This window comes from Macaca fascicularis, chromosome 3 (genome assembly GCF_037993035.2).
Source record: "Macaca fascicularis isolate 582-1 chromosome 3, T2T-MFA8v1.1".
NCBI lineage: Eukaryota > Metazoa > Chordata > Mammalia > Primates > Cercopithecidae > Macaca > Macaca fascicularis.
Genome location: NC_088377.1, coordinates 143,518,874 through 143,534,372, shown reverse-complemented (window position 1 = coordinate 143,534,372; position 15,499 = coordinate 143,518,874). Strand labels below are relative to the sequence as shown.

The 15,499-nt window shown below is 35.6% G+C and overlaps 1 protein-coding gene across 14 annotated transcripts in view; it reads left to right on the top strand.

The window, feature by feature from the left end:
• PHTF2 (putative homeodomain transcription factor 2) overlaps positions 1 to 15,499 on the top strand; it is a 159,506-nt gene that overhangs the window by 127,350 nt on the left and 16,657 nt on the right. For 10 of the 14 annotated variants that reach the window (XM_074035673.1, XM_005550385.4, XM_065541034.1 and 7 more), the window contains 4 exons: positions 4,641 to 4,859; positions 12,542 to 12,670; positions 14,513 to 14,785; positions 15,013 to 15,144. In XM_074035673.1, the coding sequence (XP_073891774.1) occupies positions 4,641 to 4,859; positions 12,542 to 12,670; positions 14,513 to 14,785; positions 15,013 to 15,144 (753 nt within the window). The remainder of the gene's footprint in view (positions 1 to 4,640; positions 4,860 to 12,541; positions 12,671 to 14,512; positions 14,786 to 15,012; positions 15,145 to 15,499) is intronic. The other 4 variants (XM_074035677.1, XM_074035676.1, XM_045388652.2 and 1 more) reach the window with 2 other exon arrangements.

Genomic DNA, 15,499 nt, shown 5'->3' with positions numbered 1-15,499 from the left:
TCTTAAACCAGCTTTAAAGGGCTTTTCTAAAAAAAAGCAAAATAAAGCCTCCTTTGAATAAATAAAATGGAAACAGAAGATTTGTAGTGCTCTTTTGCATTTTTATTTATAAATTTAAATTTATTTTATAAATTACTGTACTCTCTTCAAATTACTAGTAATGTTTTTTTCTTTAAGAGTGAGGTATGAAAAAATCATTTGGACCCACCCAAACACAAATGAGCAAGCATCTCTAGCACCTAGATTGTGCCATTTATCACTAAGTAAACAAAACAAAACAAAACAAAAACAAAACAACTTCTTGAAGAAGTGACTGATTCCTGGTTGTTGTTTGTTGCAGGAAATACACAAAATGACCGTGGAACCTCTTACAATATGAGACAGAGCAAGGAAGCTATCAAAGACTACTAAGGTCTTTTCAGAAAGACTCGGGAGCCAAAGATAGAGTAGTTTGAACTTTAGTTTTTCTTTATAAAAGTATTCCAATGATAAACGAAAAACAAAATGAAAAAGAAAATTCTTTGGGGAAGTATTTTGTGCATGGATGGGATTGGTGGGCTTTATTGTAAGATAATGGGTCAGGAACCTAGCCATTCGTTGTAAGCCTCCCAGATGGCGATATCTATAGATAAACTTTTTAGGGGCATGTATTTTTTAGGGAAGAATCGTCCAATCTTCTAGTGGGATGGCAGTAGTAGGTAATAAAACAGGCTGCTCTGGTGTTTGGCACCAAAGGAACTGGGGATGAGGTGGGAATCTTGTCATATAATGTGTAGACTTTCATTTAATCCCCGTTTTTTGCCTTTTTCTACTCTCTACTATATCTAGTTGACTTCTTCCAGTGTTCTGTTGGGAGGAGTTACTTGGTTATCTGGGATGCAGGAGGCATCCTAGGGAACTGACAGCTTCTTTTAAGTGTTTCTTCTGTTTCCTACTCTGTCTTGCTTTGTTCAACTCTACAAATATTGTTCAATTTTTACTCCCAATTGTAGGTTAGCTTTTCATCTCAGAAAGGTAACATTTGATGAGAAGCATAATGAAGAAACCATGGGCTTGGAGTTAGACTATTTAAATGACCTTGGGAAAATTATTTAACTTCTGAGTTTTTTTAAACAATTTTCCTTCCACCCCCCCAAAAAACATTTATGTTTTAAGTTCATATTCCCTTCAAATAAATACTGTGTGTTCTCTAAATTTGATTATATGTTCGGTTTGGGCGTCTCAAGATTTGAAATGATGAGCAGTACAAACCAAAACAAATGTGTTTTAATTTGAACAGTTCAATTCTAAAATTTTCTTTTTTTACACTTTATTTGGCAATTTGTAGTAATATTCACTATTAATCACACAAATATTGTAGATAGTTTTTAGGTTTTCCAGCCAGATTTTTAAATGTATAAAATGACCCACTTGGCCAGGTGCGGTGCTCACGCCTGTAATCCCAGCACTTTGGGAGGCTGAGGCGGGCAGATCACGAGGTCAAGAGATCAAGACCATCCTGGCCAACATGGTAAAACCCCATCTCTACAAAAAATACAAAAATTAGCTGACTGTGGTGGCACGCGCCTGTAGTCCCAGCTACTTGGGAGGCTGTGGCAGGAGAATCGCTTGAACCCAGGAGGCAGAGGTTGCAGTAAGCCAAGATCACGCCACTGCCCTCCAGCCTGGTGACAGAGTAAGATTCCATCTAAAAAAAACCCACTTATTAATCTGCATTTGGCAAAAAACACTTCTAAAGAATTATATATATTTTCTTAATCAGGTAATCATTAATTAGTTTCAGTTAAAGTCATCAGGCCTTTAATCCTGTTACTATTTCCAAATCTGATTAGCAAGTCTGCATCAGAAGTTATAGATAATAAACTATCTTTATCACAAATTTTAAATTAGCAATTATTAAAAGCTTAATGCTTTCTGTGCCTTGCTAATGAAAACTAGTGACATTAGAGAACCTGAAATATTTTTGGAGTGTTGTTTATAAAACAAAGCAGAGTGATTTTTGTCTTCTTCTTCTTTCTATATTTATTTTGTTTTTACTTATTAATCATTTTCTTCTCTTTTAAAAGTTTTTCTTTTTACTTCTTTCTAAACAAACAGCCATTCTCCCACAAACACTCTATTAACACACTGTAGAATGGGGATTCATAATCCCCATTCTAATATCAGTAGATTAATTGTTAATATTGTACCTCATTCACTCGAGGTATTTTGTTACCTGTGGTAAGGAGATGGCCCAAAAACAAAAAAAAATCCGTCTTTTGTGGACTTGTAGTGTATTGAGATTTGCAATCTATTTGAGAATATTAAACACATGAATATTAAGACAGACAATATTGGTCGCACATGCGGTGGCTCACACCTGTAATCCCAGCACTTTGGGAGGCTGAGGTGGGCGGATCCCTTGAGCTCAGAAGTTAGAGACCCACCTGTGCAACATGGCGAAACCCCATCTCTCAAAAAGAAAAAAAACAAAGTACAAAATTTAGCCAGGCGTGGTGGTACATGCATGTAGTCCCGCTTCAAAAAAAAGAGGCCAGTGCCATGGCTCACCCCTGTAATCCCTGCACTTTGGGAGGCTGAGGTGGGTGGATCACTTGAGGTCGCGAGTTCCAGACCATTCTGGCCAACATGGTAAAACCCCATCTCTACTGAAATACAAAAATTAGCCTGGTGTGGTGGCGGGCTCCTGTAGTCCTAGTTACTCAGGAGTAACTAGGTATATGTAGGTAACCTGTGTATATATATACATATGTGTGTGTGTATATATATATAGAGAGAGAGATTGATTCTGGAAAGCAGTGCAAAATTTATTGTCAAATGAATATAAATAATAACTCACTTCAGGCCGGGCTTGATGGCTCACGCCTGTAATCTCTGTACTTTCGGAGGCCAAGGTGGGTGGATCACCTGAAGTCAAGACCAGCCTGGCCAACATGGTGAAACCCCATCTCTACTAAAAATACAAAAATTAGCCAGTTGCAGTGGCATGCATCTGTAACCCCAGCTACTCGGGAGGCTGAGGCAGGAGAATCACTTGAACCTGAGAGGTGGAAGTTGTGGTGAGTGGAGATTACGTGTCACTGTACTCCACCCTGGGCGACAGAGTGAGCCTCTGTCTCAAAATAATAATAATAATAATAATAATAATAACTCACTTCAGGGACAAAGTGATCACTCTAGGTAGGTGGCTTTAAGGTAGCATTTGTTGAGCCCCTGCTTTGTGCCAGGTTTGTATTCAAAGTTCCCATGCTCATTTAATTTTTAACAGCTTTTTAAAGGAGTGCAGGATTAATGATAAGAGGTAGGAGCATAATTAAGGCCTAGGGTGGAACATAATCAAAGCAAAGAACAAGCCATGCTTAGGGACTCAGGAGTAGCCTACTGTCACTGGAGAAAAAGGTTGTGGTATGTAGTGGAAGACAAGGTCAAAAAGTAGCACATATGAAGATGAACATGCTAGGTGAAGGAGTCAGAACTTTATCCAGGGGAGCAGTGAGAAGCCAAGGAAAGATTTTGACTAGAGGAGTCAAAGAACAGCTGTGCTTTAGGAAGGTTAATCTGGAAAGAAGAGGAAGGCCTTTTAGGCAAAGATCAATTAGGAGGTGCTTATAGCAATGAAGGTATAAATGATAAAGTCTGAACACGGTGATAGCACAGGAAAGACAAAGGAATATAATGCATTTTAAAGGTACATGACAAATCTAGTCACAGAGGACAGCAGAAAAAAAAAACAAAAGAATTTGAACATACCTGACTATAAAGGATGGCTATGACCATGATTTATTCAGTAAAAGTTATTTTTAATTAATTTAAATCAAAATTTTACTCATTTTTATTTTGTACATTACAGACTCCCAGGATAAAGTAAACTGATTAGAAATTATTTAACTTGTTTTAGTTTTTTACTTTTATACCACAGATTATCTCAAGAACATGAATTGGCAATTACCTTCTTGGTTTAGATACCAATTTTATGTTGATTTCACTTCCATTTGCAAAACAAAAACAGTAGATAAATCCATTCTTGCTTAAAAAAAAAAAGAAGACTAGAATAAGAAAATACAGTCATTCCTTGGTATCCACGTGGGATTGGTGGATATCCTGCCCTTCTACAAATACCAAAATCCAAGGATTCTCAAGTCTCACGGTCAGCCCTGTGGAACCTGATGACACATAAAGTCAGCCCTCACCCTCCAGTTCTCCAAAACTGTGGGTTCTGCATCTCAGGAATATTGTATTTTATCTGCAGATGTGGAATGCATGGATATGGAAGGCCAATGGTATCGCCATTAATAACATCAATTAAAGTCAGTTAATGTTCACCGTGCAGACCATATGCACTTAGACTACTCTCTGTGCCTGAGTTGTGAACTTCATATAAAGTTTAAGAGAAAATAGATACAACCCTTGTATGCAAAGTAATATCTGAGCTGAAATATGAAATCAAATAAATTTTGATGTGAGGGTTTTTTATTACTGAATAAAAACTAATATATTTTGTAATGTTTTGCTGTCTCACTGTCTTTTGAGGGTGTATTTGTTGTTTTAGCAAAAAGTATCAATATACGGGTTCTGTAGAATCCTTTGAGTTGGAAAGGGTACATAAATTGTATTAATGTCAAAGAATATCTTGATTTCAGGATGCCCCTAAATCGGGTACTAGTTGCAGCTCTCGCTGTTCAAGTTCCAGACAGGATTCTGAGAGTGCAAGGCCAGAATCTGAAACAGAAGATGTGTTATGGGAAGACTTGTTACATTGTGCAGAATGCCATTCATCTTGTACCAGTGAGACAGATGTGGAAAATCCTCAAATTAATCCATGTGTGAAAAAAGAATATAGAGACGACCCTTTTCATCAGGTTGGTTTATGGTTTTGGCTTATGTGGAGCTATCAGTCAAGCTCCTTTGAATTTATGTTCAAATTTTACAGAGAAGAAAAAGCTTACATTTCTGTAATTTTTTTTCTTTTTATGTGAGCTGTGGTCTGGCTTCATCAAAACATAGAATCTCAGTACTTACATTGTGGTTATGTATGTTCCTGAAAGGTTATTGGTAATTGGAGTTTTGTAAGTCAAATCTGTGTGTTAGGTGCATTAGTACTTTCTTACTCAACATACTTTGTGGCCAGATGCATGTACACCTTGGTCTAAACTCCACCTGTAAGATTATATTCACAAATCTACATCTCATGAATATCAAATTTGTATCTCCAAGTGCCCATAGTAATGCTATCCAATGGAAATATTATGAGAATCAGATATATAATTTTAAATTTTCTAGAAGCCTCATTAAATTTTTTTTAAGGGGAAATTCTAATATGTTTTATTTAGTCCATTATATTCAAAATATCACTTTAACATATAACTAATATGAAAAATATTAATGAAATATTTTAGATTTTTAATACTAAATCTTCAAAATCCAATGTAAACACTTAGAGCACATCTCATTTTGGACTAGCACATTTCTTTTTTTTTTTTTTCTTTGAGATGGAGTCTCACTCTTGTCACCCAGGCTGGAGTACAATGGCACGATCTCAACTCACTGCAACCTTTGCTTCCCAGGTTCCAGCGATTCTCCTGCCTCAGCCTCCTGAGTAGCAGGGATCACAGGCGCCCACCACCACACCCAGCTAATTTTTGTATTTTTAGTAGAGACAGGCTTTCACCATGTTGGCCAGGCTGGTCTCGAACTCCTGACCTCAAGTGATTCTCCCACCTCAGTCTCCCAAAGTGCTGGGATTACAGGCGTGAGCCACCCTGCCCAGCCGTACTAGCCACATTTCAAATGCTGAATAGCCACATGTGAGGAGAGCATAGGATATCTTTATTTGAGTGTCCCACCAACACCTCAGATTTAGCCAGTTCTCCCTCATAAATCTGTTTTTCTTATTCCATTCAGAATTTTGGTGAATGACATCTCCATCTACCCACTAGTCTAGAAACTTGGTGGTCATTTAAAATTCTCACTGGGCCTCCCCTTATCTCTCTTATCCAACTCTTTATCTAATCCTGTCAGTAAAACCAAGTCAAGTCAGAAAACTAGAGACAAAAAAAGAGAACTTTCAATCTGATAAAAGGGTAATGCATAGCCATCAAAGAACCTTCTGCTATAACAATACCAGAGGCTGGGTGGCTTAAACAACAAACATTTATTTCTCACAGTTCTGGAGCCTAGAAGTCCAATATCAGGGTGCCAACATGATTGGTTCTTGGTAAAGGTTCTCTTCCTGGTTTACAACAGCTGTCTTATCCTTGTATCCTTACCTAGTAGAAATAAGAGAGCTCTGGTCTCTTTACCTCTGTCTGGTTTTGGTTGGAGTTAGACTGATTTAAAGTCCATATTAAAAAGCAAAATATCAAGAATAGCAAAAACAATTTTGAAGAACAACAGGGATCTTTCCCTACTGGGTATAAAAATTTACTTTAAATTTAATACTCTTAAGATAGTATGATATAGATACATAAACATATATACCAATGGAACAGAATAGAAAACCCAGAAATAGACCTGTGTTTATAATGGATCACTAATATGTGACATTAAGTGGCATCACAAATCAGTAGAAAAAGAACGGACTATATGGTTGTGAGTCAAATGATTATACACATGAAAATTTATTCCAAATAGTTTCTAAAGCATTTAGAAAAGCAAAACTTTAAAACATTTAGAAGAAAATACAGGAGAAAAATATTTGTTACTTCAGGTTAGAGAAGAATTTTTAAAAACAAGTTATAAAAAGCACAAACAAAAATGGAGAGATAAATTTGAATATCTTAAGATTTAAAACTTTGGGCATGTTAAAAGATGAGCCACAGGCTGGGAGAAGATATTTCCAGTACATTAACTATCAGAGTGTTACTACATACAGGACATAAAGAACTCCTACAGATGAGTAAGTAAAAGACAAATGACTCAATAGAAAAATAAAAGGATGTGAAAAGACAACTCCCCTGATGACTAATAAAATATAAGGGAAGATGGTCAGCCTTGCTATTAGTTGGGGAAATGTAATTAGAACAATTAGATACTATTTAATATTGATCAAATTGTCAAAATTTAAAACCTGATAAATTACAGTGTTGGCAAGAATGTGAAGAGAGAACTCTAATACTGATGTTTGTTTGTACAGCTACTTTGGAGAGCAGTTTGTCATTATATAGTAAAGCTGAAGTTCTGTATCTTCTAGGACCCTTTCATTCCACTTTAGAATGAAACTTTAGAATATAGGCACTATCATTGTATTGTGCGTGATAGTGAAAGTTGAAAATATAATAGCCAATAGTAGTGGAATTAATAAATAATGGTGTGTGATAAAACAGTATACAGCAGTGAAATGGAATGAACTCGGCTGCATAGATCAACATGAGTAAGTCTTTTTGAATATAATTTTGAATGAAAAAGGCAAGCTGCCATTACTTTAAATAACCCTGTCTCTACTAAAAATACAAAAATTAGCCGGGCATAGTGGCAGGCACCTGTAATCCCAGCTACTCTGGAGGCTGAGGCATGAGAATCACTTGAACCTGGGAGGCAGGGGTTGCAGTGAGTTGAGATCGTGCCGTCGCACTCCAGCCTGAATGATGGAGCGAGATTCTGTCTCAAAAATAAAATATAAAAAGGATGGCTATGAATGTTTAGAAAAAACCAAGTGGTAATTAGAAGGGAAATTGAGCTGAGTGTTTTGGTGTTTACTCCCTAATATATGAGATATTTGAAAACATTGATATACACAGGGGAAAACCAGTAGGGAAGAATCAAAGAGGTACAGGAGAAAATGTTGACTGGTGGAATGACGTTTCTTAGGATTCTGGAGGGGAATCATAATCAGGAAGCTTAGCATTTGACAGGAAGAGGAAAACATTCTCTGCTGAGATAGGATAAGGATGAGTGCATGCAGCAAGCAAGATGGTAAGACAGTTATTGCCTGATGATCTCTTTTCTGTGAAGTGCAAGAGTCCAAGGGATCTACTGGCAATAAGGGAGATGATACAAGAGGAGGCTTTTGGATGGTGGTGAAGGCTTTAAGTTAACATTTGTGGAGAATGGAGGAAGGAGACAGAGAGAGAGGGAGAAAGGGCGGGGGCGGGGTGGGGGGTGGGGAGAGAGAGAGAGTGTGTGTGTGTGTATTCAAGCCAATGAACACATCAAAACAATCATACTACCTTGCCACATTGCTGAGGGTCCAGCTGGAATCTGAAACCATGAATTTGTAGTTGCCTATTCTACACAGCTATGTGATGTTTTCTGGAATGTAGTTGTCACTATATCTGACATTTAATAAGCATTTACTTATGCCACACACTGTGCAAAGTAATCTAGCTGCAATATCTCATGTATTTAACCTTCACAACCTTTGGTAATGTAGTTTATTTTCATTTTACATTGCTCAGAGTTGAGTAATGTGCCCAAAGTCACACGGAGTAAGTGCTCAATAAATAGTTGCTATTCAAGGGACAGGAGAGGGGATGATTGAAATGGTGGATCTGGTAGGAGTCTAATCATTAGATTGTTAAATCGAGAAGGCAATGAAATCAGGAAGGGACTGATACATTTACGGATAGGTGTGTTCAAGGGAACAAGTGTTTTAGAATTGAAGGTTTGAGAGACCAGTTAAGATGGGAAGTTGTAGTAGATTCCTTTCAGAAGTAGAGCAGTTCGTATGGTGACAAGGTCTAGGGTGTGGCTATGGGAGTAGTTTAGAGTCCTTGGTATTGAAGAAATGAAAAAACAGTGAACAATCCATGAAAGCATAGGGTGTTGAATGAATCATCTGCGTATTCATCTAAGTCACTGAGACTAACAACTGGAGTTAAGACTGAGGGAAATGCCTGTGAGCTATTTTCCCAGAGATAACTAAGCAGCATAAAAGCAGGGACCGTGTGTTTTTTTGCTCAGTGTTGTATCACACAGTGTGAGGTACACAGTAGGTATTTAATAAATATTGAATGCCTGAAACAAAATTAAATTTTTTCAAAACATGCCAATTCCAGTGCTTTCTTAAATGATATTAATTGTTTTATGATGTCTATGCAGAGTAAATTGCTCCTAAGTCTGTCACATAAAATTTGTTAATGCTCTACTCTGTATATCTAATTATAGTGTCTTAGGCTTATATTGTTTTTGCTTTTAGATTAAAGACTTGATCTTACTCAGATTTTTAATTCTCAGGTTTCAAAAAATAAGCTCATGATTTTAGATTTACTAGTAGCTAAGTAATGGAAATTAGCTCCCTTTACTAAAAAGCTACTAGTTTTTTTCTTGTTTAACCAGTCTGTGCTAGGTTTGGAAGACCTTTTTCTGCCTACTATACAGATAGAAAAATTCCTTCTCATGAAAAAACACTGAGCATTTGAATTAGTATATTCTAATCAGAATATTCCCAAATGTGTATCTTTGTTTTATTTTGTTTGTAAATAGTAATTGAAACATTTCCACAGGAGAAAATTTTTCTCCTCTAGTCCTTCTCTATAGCTGAATATATACTAAAATATAAAGCTATATTCAGCTGAAATTCAGTTTTTAGTAAGTGTAAAGCTTAAATGGCTGCATTCCCACAGTTGGAAACAACGAGTATGTGGTTGTCATGGTGAATTTATTTGAAATAAAACATGCCACCATTTAAGCATTAAGGTTTTCAGGTAGTTTTGAATGAACAAGGAGCAAAGCAGTTGAGATTTTAAATAAGGATAAAGTATAGTCATTTTAAAAGTTCTACATTTTTGGATCTGTGATGCTGTCTCCAAAGGAAAAAAAAATTTTTAAGTTCTAAATTTTAGTTTGAAAACATATATAGCGGCTGGGCACAGTGACTCACACCTGTAATCCCAGCTTCGGAGGCTGAGACGGGTGGATTACTTGAGGTCAGGAGTTCGAGACTAGCCTGGCCAACATGGTGAAACCTTGTCTCTTATTAAAAATACAAAAATTAGTCAGGCATGGTGGTGGGCACAGTGGCGGGCACCTGTAATCCCAGCTGCTCAGGAGGCTGAGGCACGAGCACTGCTTGAACCCGGGAGGTGAAGGTTTCAGTGAGCCAAGAACTGCACTCCAGCCTGGGCGGTACAGTGCGACACAGTCTCAAAAAAAAAAAGAAAAGAAAAGAAAAAGAAAAAAGAAAATATATTTAGAGTAACCTATGTGATAAAATTATGAAATGAAATTATTTGCTCTGATGTTTTCCCTGAATCTTTTAAAATAAAAGTATTTCATGTGATGCTATTCTCCACACTGCAGACATGATTCAACAAGACTGTTTTTCAATGTACATTTCACACCCACACACACATAGAGAGAGACAGAGAGAGAAAGAGAGAAATATAGCAGTCTTTTCAATTTATTTTTTCAAGTTTCTACACACAACATTGAACATGTAATTAACTCTTTTAAAATTCACCAGTTTCTAGTTGTTGTCTTCTCTTTTGCCTTTAGGCTTTCTAGAAATATTGTAATATCAGATGCTGGATAGAGTAATTGGCAAGGTAGCTAGATGTAAAAGGAGTGCTTTTGGAAGGACGATGAGAATGTCCTGATTTCCTATTTCTGTCTCTAGATGGGCTTTCTTGGTATTGATATATTCCTTTCTTCATGTAATTAGGAAGACATTAATTCACTATTCCAGACTGAGAGTTTAAAAAAGTCTGTAAATCAGTGGTTGAAATCTGTTGGCTCTCAAGCTTCTTTCCTTCTAGCTTCTTGCATTTCTTGTTTCTGGCTTTTTGGTTCCATGACGCTTAACAATTATAGAATTTCTAGAGAAAGTTTGATATATATTTTGGTACAGATTATTTCTTTCCCAGAACAGAATATTTTGTTTGGAGATAAATGAGGAAATAACATTTGAGAAATTAAGTTGGTAGTTAATAACTAGTGTCTTAGCACTCTTCAGGACCTCAAGTAGTGAAATGTATATTACGAAAGTTAAAGTATATTAAAATCCCTTATCTCTGGAAAAGATAAAAATTTTCCACCTCTGTTTTTTTACATTATTGAATTATTATTATTCAACTTTAGTTGAAATTAATCAATGCAACTTTAGTCCCCCAGAGGAAAGTGTTAAGTTTACAAGAAACTGTTTTTTTACCATATTTTAATCACATTTTTGTCCTCTAAAGAATAAATGTACCTAGAGTAGATTCTTCTGTTCATTGTTAGAAGTTATATTTAACGAAATATTTTATAAAATTTGAGGTTGCTACGAATGCCAAAACTATCGTTTTTTAAAAATGTGGGAAGTGGCCAGGCACTGTGGCTCACTCCTGTAATCCCAGCGCTTTGAGAAGCTGAGGTGGGCAGAGCACGAGGTCAGGAGTTCGAGACCAACCTGGTCAGCATGGTGAAACCCCATCTCTACAAAAATTAAAAAATTAGCCGGGCGTGGTGGTAGGCGCCTATAGTCCCAGCTATAGCAGAGGCAGGAGAATCAGTTGAACCCGGGAGGCGGAGGTTGCCGTGAGCTGAGATCACGTCATTGCACTCCAGCCTGGGTAACAGAGCAAGACTCCATCTCAAAAAACAAAATGTAGGAAGTATATGAGTCCTTAAAAATATGCTAGAAATACTGCAATATAAACAAGCAAACTGATCTCTATCTGGGTTTAATCTTTTAGTGTTACTTCTCTTCAAGTCTGATTATATAAAGGTTTAGTGTTTCATTAATCTTGTTGCCATCATTAACTGTTCTGCTTTGGGGCTGGGCGCAGTGGTTCACACCTGTAATCCCAGCACTTTGGGAGGTAGAGGCCAGTGGATCACTTGAGGTCAAGAGTTAGAGACCAGCCTGGCCAACATGGTGAAACCCCGTCTCTACTAAAAATAAAAAACTTAGCCAGGTGTGGTGGCACATGCCTGTAGCCCAAGCTACTCAGGAGGCTGACTGCTTCAGTTTGTAATATTTGCTCTATCTGAAAAAAAAAAAGTTAGACTGGTCCTTTGGAGAAATGCTGGATTAAAATATCAGAAAAGTAACTAAATCAGATATTAAACATTAAGTATATAAGGAAGATTCTTTTTCGGGATAAGACTGTAGCACTATATAGTCTTTCAAAGAGATTCAAATCTCGGCTGTCATATTCTTTTTTAATGAATGATCATAAGTTGAACAATGATTACTATGAACAAGTTGATATCCATTTGTCTTTTAGCATTAGTATATTGCAACTATGTAGACTGATTGACAACTAAATACTTTTGCTGACATGTTTTAGTATATTTTTGAACATATGTTGACTAATACTTGTTACAGAAAGTTCTGAACTTGTACAGTTTTATAACCGTGTAACTTCTTATGATATCTGTTCAGTGTATATGGTAACTAATTTTAAGATAGAATTTTAGTGTTTTAGAGTTGTGTGTATAAATATATTAGCTATGCACAGATCTACATATCTCATTTATAAAACATGATAAATGTATTCACCAATTTTTATTTTTAGTGTCATTAAAATTGTATGTGTATATAGAGATATATATACAACTTTATATACAAACATTTTATTTGTTAAATGTGATCAATATATTTACTTTTTTTTTTTTTTTATAGAGTCATTTGCCCTGGCTCCATAGTTCCCACCCAGGATTAGAAAAAATAAGTGCTATAGTATGGGAAGGTAATGATTGTAAGAAAGCAGACATGTCTGTACTTGAAATCAGTGGAATGATAATGAACAGAGTGAGTTTTTAAATTTTATTCTTGTAGTTCAAGGGTAAGACTTAGTGATTATCTGTATATAAGATAATTACTGGAATGTTATACTAGTAATCTACTGACCTCATTTCTTCACCCTGAAAAAAGTTATATGTGTATATTTGTTTCTGACTGTGATTTAAACAGTGATTTGTCACCAAACCACTCTCATCTTCTAGTGTTTTCACTTATCTGACCTAGAACAGATGATACAATCTATAATTTTTCTCTTTTATGTTATTCATTCTTTTGAAATTCAGGAGCTTGTAGATATATACAGGTGTTAATGAAGACTTTTCTTTGGTCTAGAGATTGTTGTTACAAAAACTTTAAAAATAAAATAATTAAAAAGGCGTATGTTTCTGTATCATTCTTACTGGTTCGTTTGTTTAATAGGACTTAAAACATGAAGAAATCAAACTAGTAAATTTGCATTCATACTTGCTTGCCTGCTTAAATATATAGAAGTAACTCAGGTAGTGGTAAAAGTCTTGAGTAGTTCAAAGAAATCTGATCCAAATACTGTGGATTTAAATTTTATTTTCTATTATTTCTTTTTTCACATAATTGCTGATTTTTAAAATATGTTGATTTCTCTGGACTTGTTTTTAACTTGCAATTTCTAAATTTCTTTAGTGCATTATTATGCTAGAACTCTTCTCCACACTTTATGTAAGACAGGAATTAAAGTAACTGGGTCTAGAAATTGATAAAACTCCCAATATCATACTGAGATATTGCTCATACATATCTCAGCATGAGCAATTAAAAGCAGTTGACTGGGAAGTCTCTGGAATCTTGGATCTAGTTTGTACTCTGTAACTTAATTACCTGTGAATTGGCAGATCACTTAATTTACAATAGTCTCATTTATCTAATGTATAATATAAAAAGTTGGCTACATGATAGTTAAGATCCCTTTTAGTTCTGCCAGTCTAGCATATTGGAAACTCTTATATTGTCCCATTATCTAATTTCCTTTTTTTTATTATTTTTAATTCCTTCATCTTTTTCCCTTCTGTTTAATTTCTTCTTCCTTCTATCATCTCTCTTCTAAAATGCTTCTAGAGTTTAAGGAGACACTTATTTATATATTGGACTATTCAAAGAGAAACATAAGTGGCTGGGCATGTTGGCTCATGCCTGTAATCTCAACACTTTGGGAGCTAGAGGAGGGATTATTGCTTGAGCCCAGTAATTAAAGACCAGCCTGAGCAAAATAGTGAAACCCTGTCTCTACATCTCTACAAAACCCAAAAAATTAGCTGGGGACTGTGGTGTATACCTGTAGTCCCAGCTACTACGAATGCTGAGTTGGGGGGATCACTTGAGCCCATGATTGCGCCACTGCACTCCAGCCTGGGCAACACAGTGAGACCCTGTCTCTGGGAAAAAAAAAAAAAAGAAAAAACCCTAAGGTACGAATGTATGAAATAAGTGTAATGCTGAGTTTTTTTCTTTAATGAACTGAATTTAAGTGAATATGAGATCTCATTCTCTTTAATATTACAGTATTTGTGAATATTTCTAACTTGAAATAATGAAATACATACATTTTTTTTTTCAAGATCTAGATAAGACAGTCAGTCCTTTCGCCATCTACTTAGTGAATTAGAGATCTGATAATGAATTGTTTTTAAGATCTGAAGAATTAATGACATTTTATGTGTAGTAGGCTCTCAAACTTGAATGGGATTCAAATTACTTATATTAAAATGAATATATTTTAACAAATTATTTCATATTGCTATAAATAATTTTACTGTAGATGACATTTATGGTATAATTTTATTTTTCTTTTCTCTCTTTTCCCCTGGCTTCCTCAAGGTGAACAGCCATATACCAGGAATAGGATACCAGATTTTTGGAAATGCAATCTCTCTCATACTGGGTTTAACTCCATTTGTTTTCCGACTCTCTCAAGCTACAGACTTGGAACAACTCACAGCACATTCTGCTTCAGAACTTTATGTGATTGCATTTGGTTCTAATGAAGATGTCATAGTTCTTTCTATGGTTATAATAAGTTTTGTGGTTCGCGTGTCTCTTGTGTGGATTTTCTTCTTTTTGCTCTGTGTAGCAGAAAGAACTTATAAACAGGTAGGTATAATGTAGACTTCTGAATAAGAATATTTTATCATTTTCATAATATTAAAAGTATTCCTGAAATACTTTATTATTTCATTATGTCATTTTTACCTAATTATTTTTCTATTTTGCTTTTATAGTACCTAACCAAATAAAATCTTAACAATTCATATTTTGTTGATTTTTGTTTTCCTGTGGTAATCTACTTGAAAATTAATCCTCATCTTAATCTTTTTTAGCGATTACTTTTTGCAAAACTCTTTGGACATTTAACATCTGCAAGGAGGGCTCGAAAATCTGAGGTTCCTCATTTCCGGTTGAAGAAAGTACAGAATATAAAAATGTGGCTATCTCTCCGTTCCTATCTTAAGGTAGAATGGGAGTGATAAAAGTAGTTTTAACATGCTGGCCCTTTCTGATAGTTCCAGTTTCTTTATCAATATATATTTGTCTCTAGATGTATAGTAACCAGCTTTTACTCATTCAAAAGCTGAATTAGGGATTTTGTTTCTACTTGCCTGGTTGTCACAAGCCAGCAGAGGGAGCCCATTACTTAAAAAAGAATTTTTAAAAAAACTAACCAATGAGTTTCCTCACAGAAGGGACCTATTACTATTTTAAAATATTAGTTTGCAATTCAGTGTCATTCTTTTCATGTCATTGTTTTCCTTTAAACTTTTAAATAATTGTCCTAGTTGTGGAAGTATGATGTAAAAACTCTGGAGG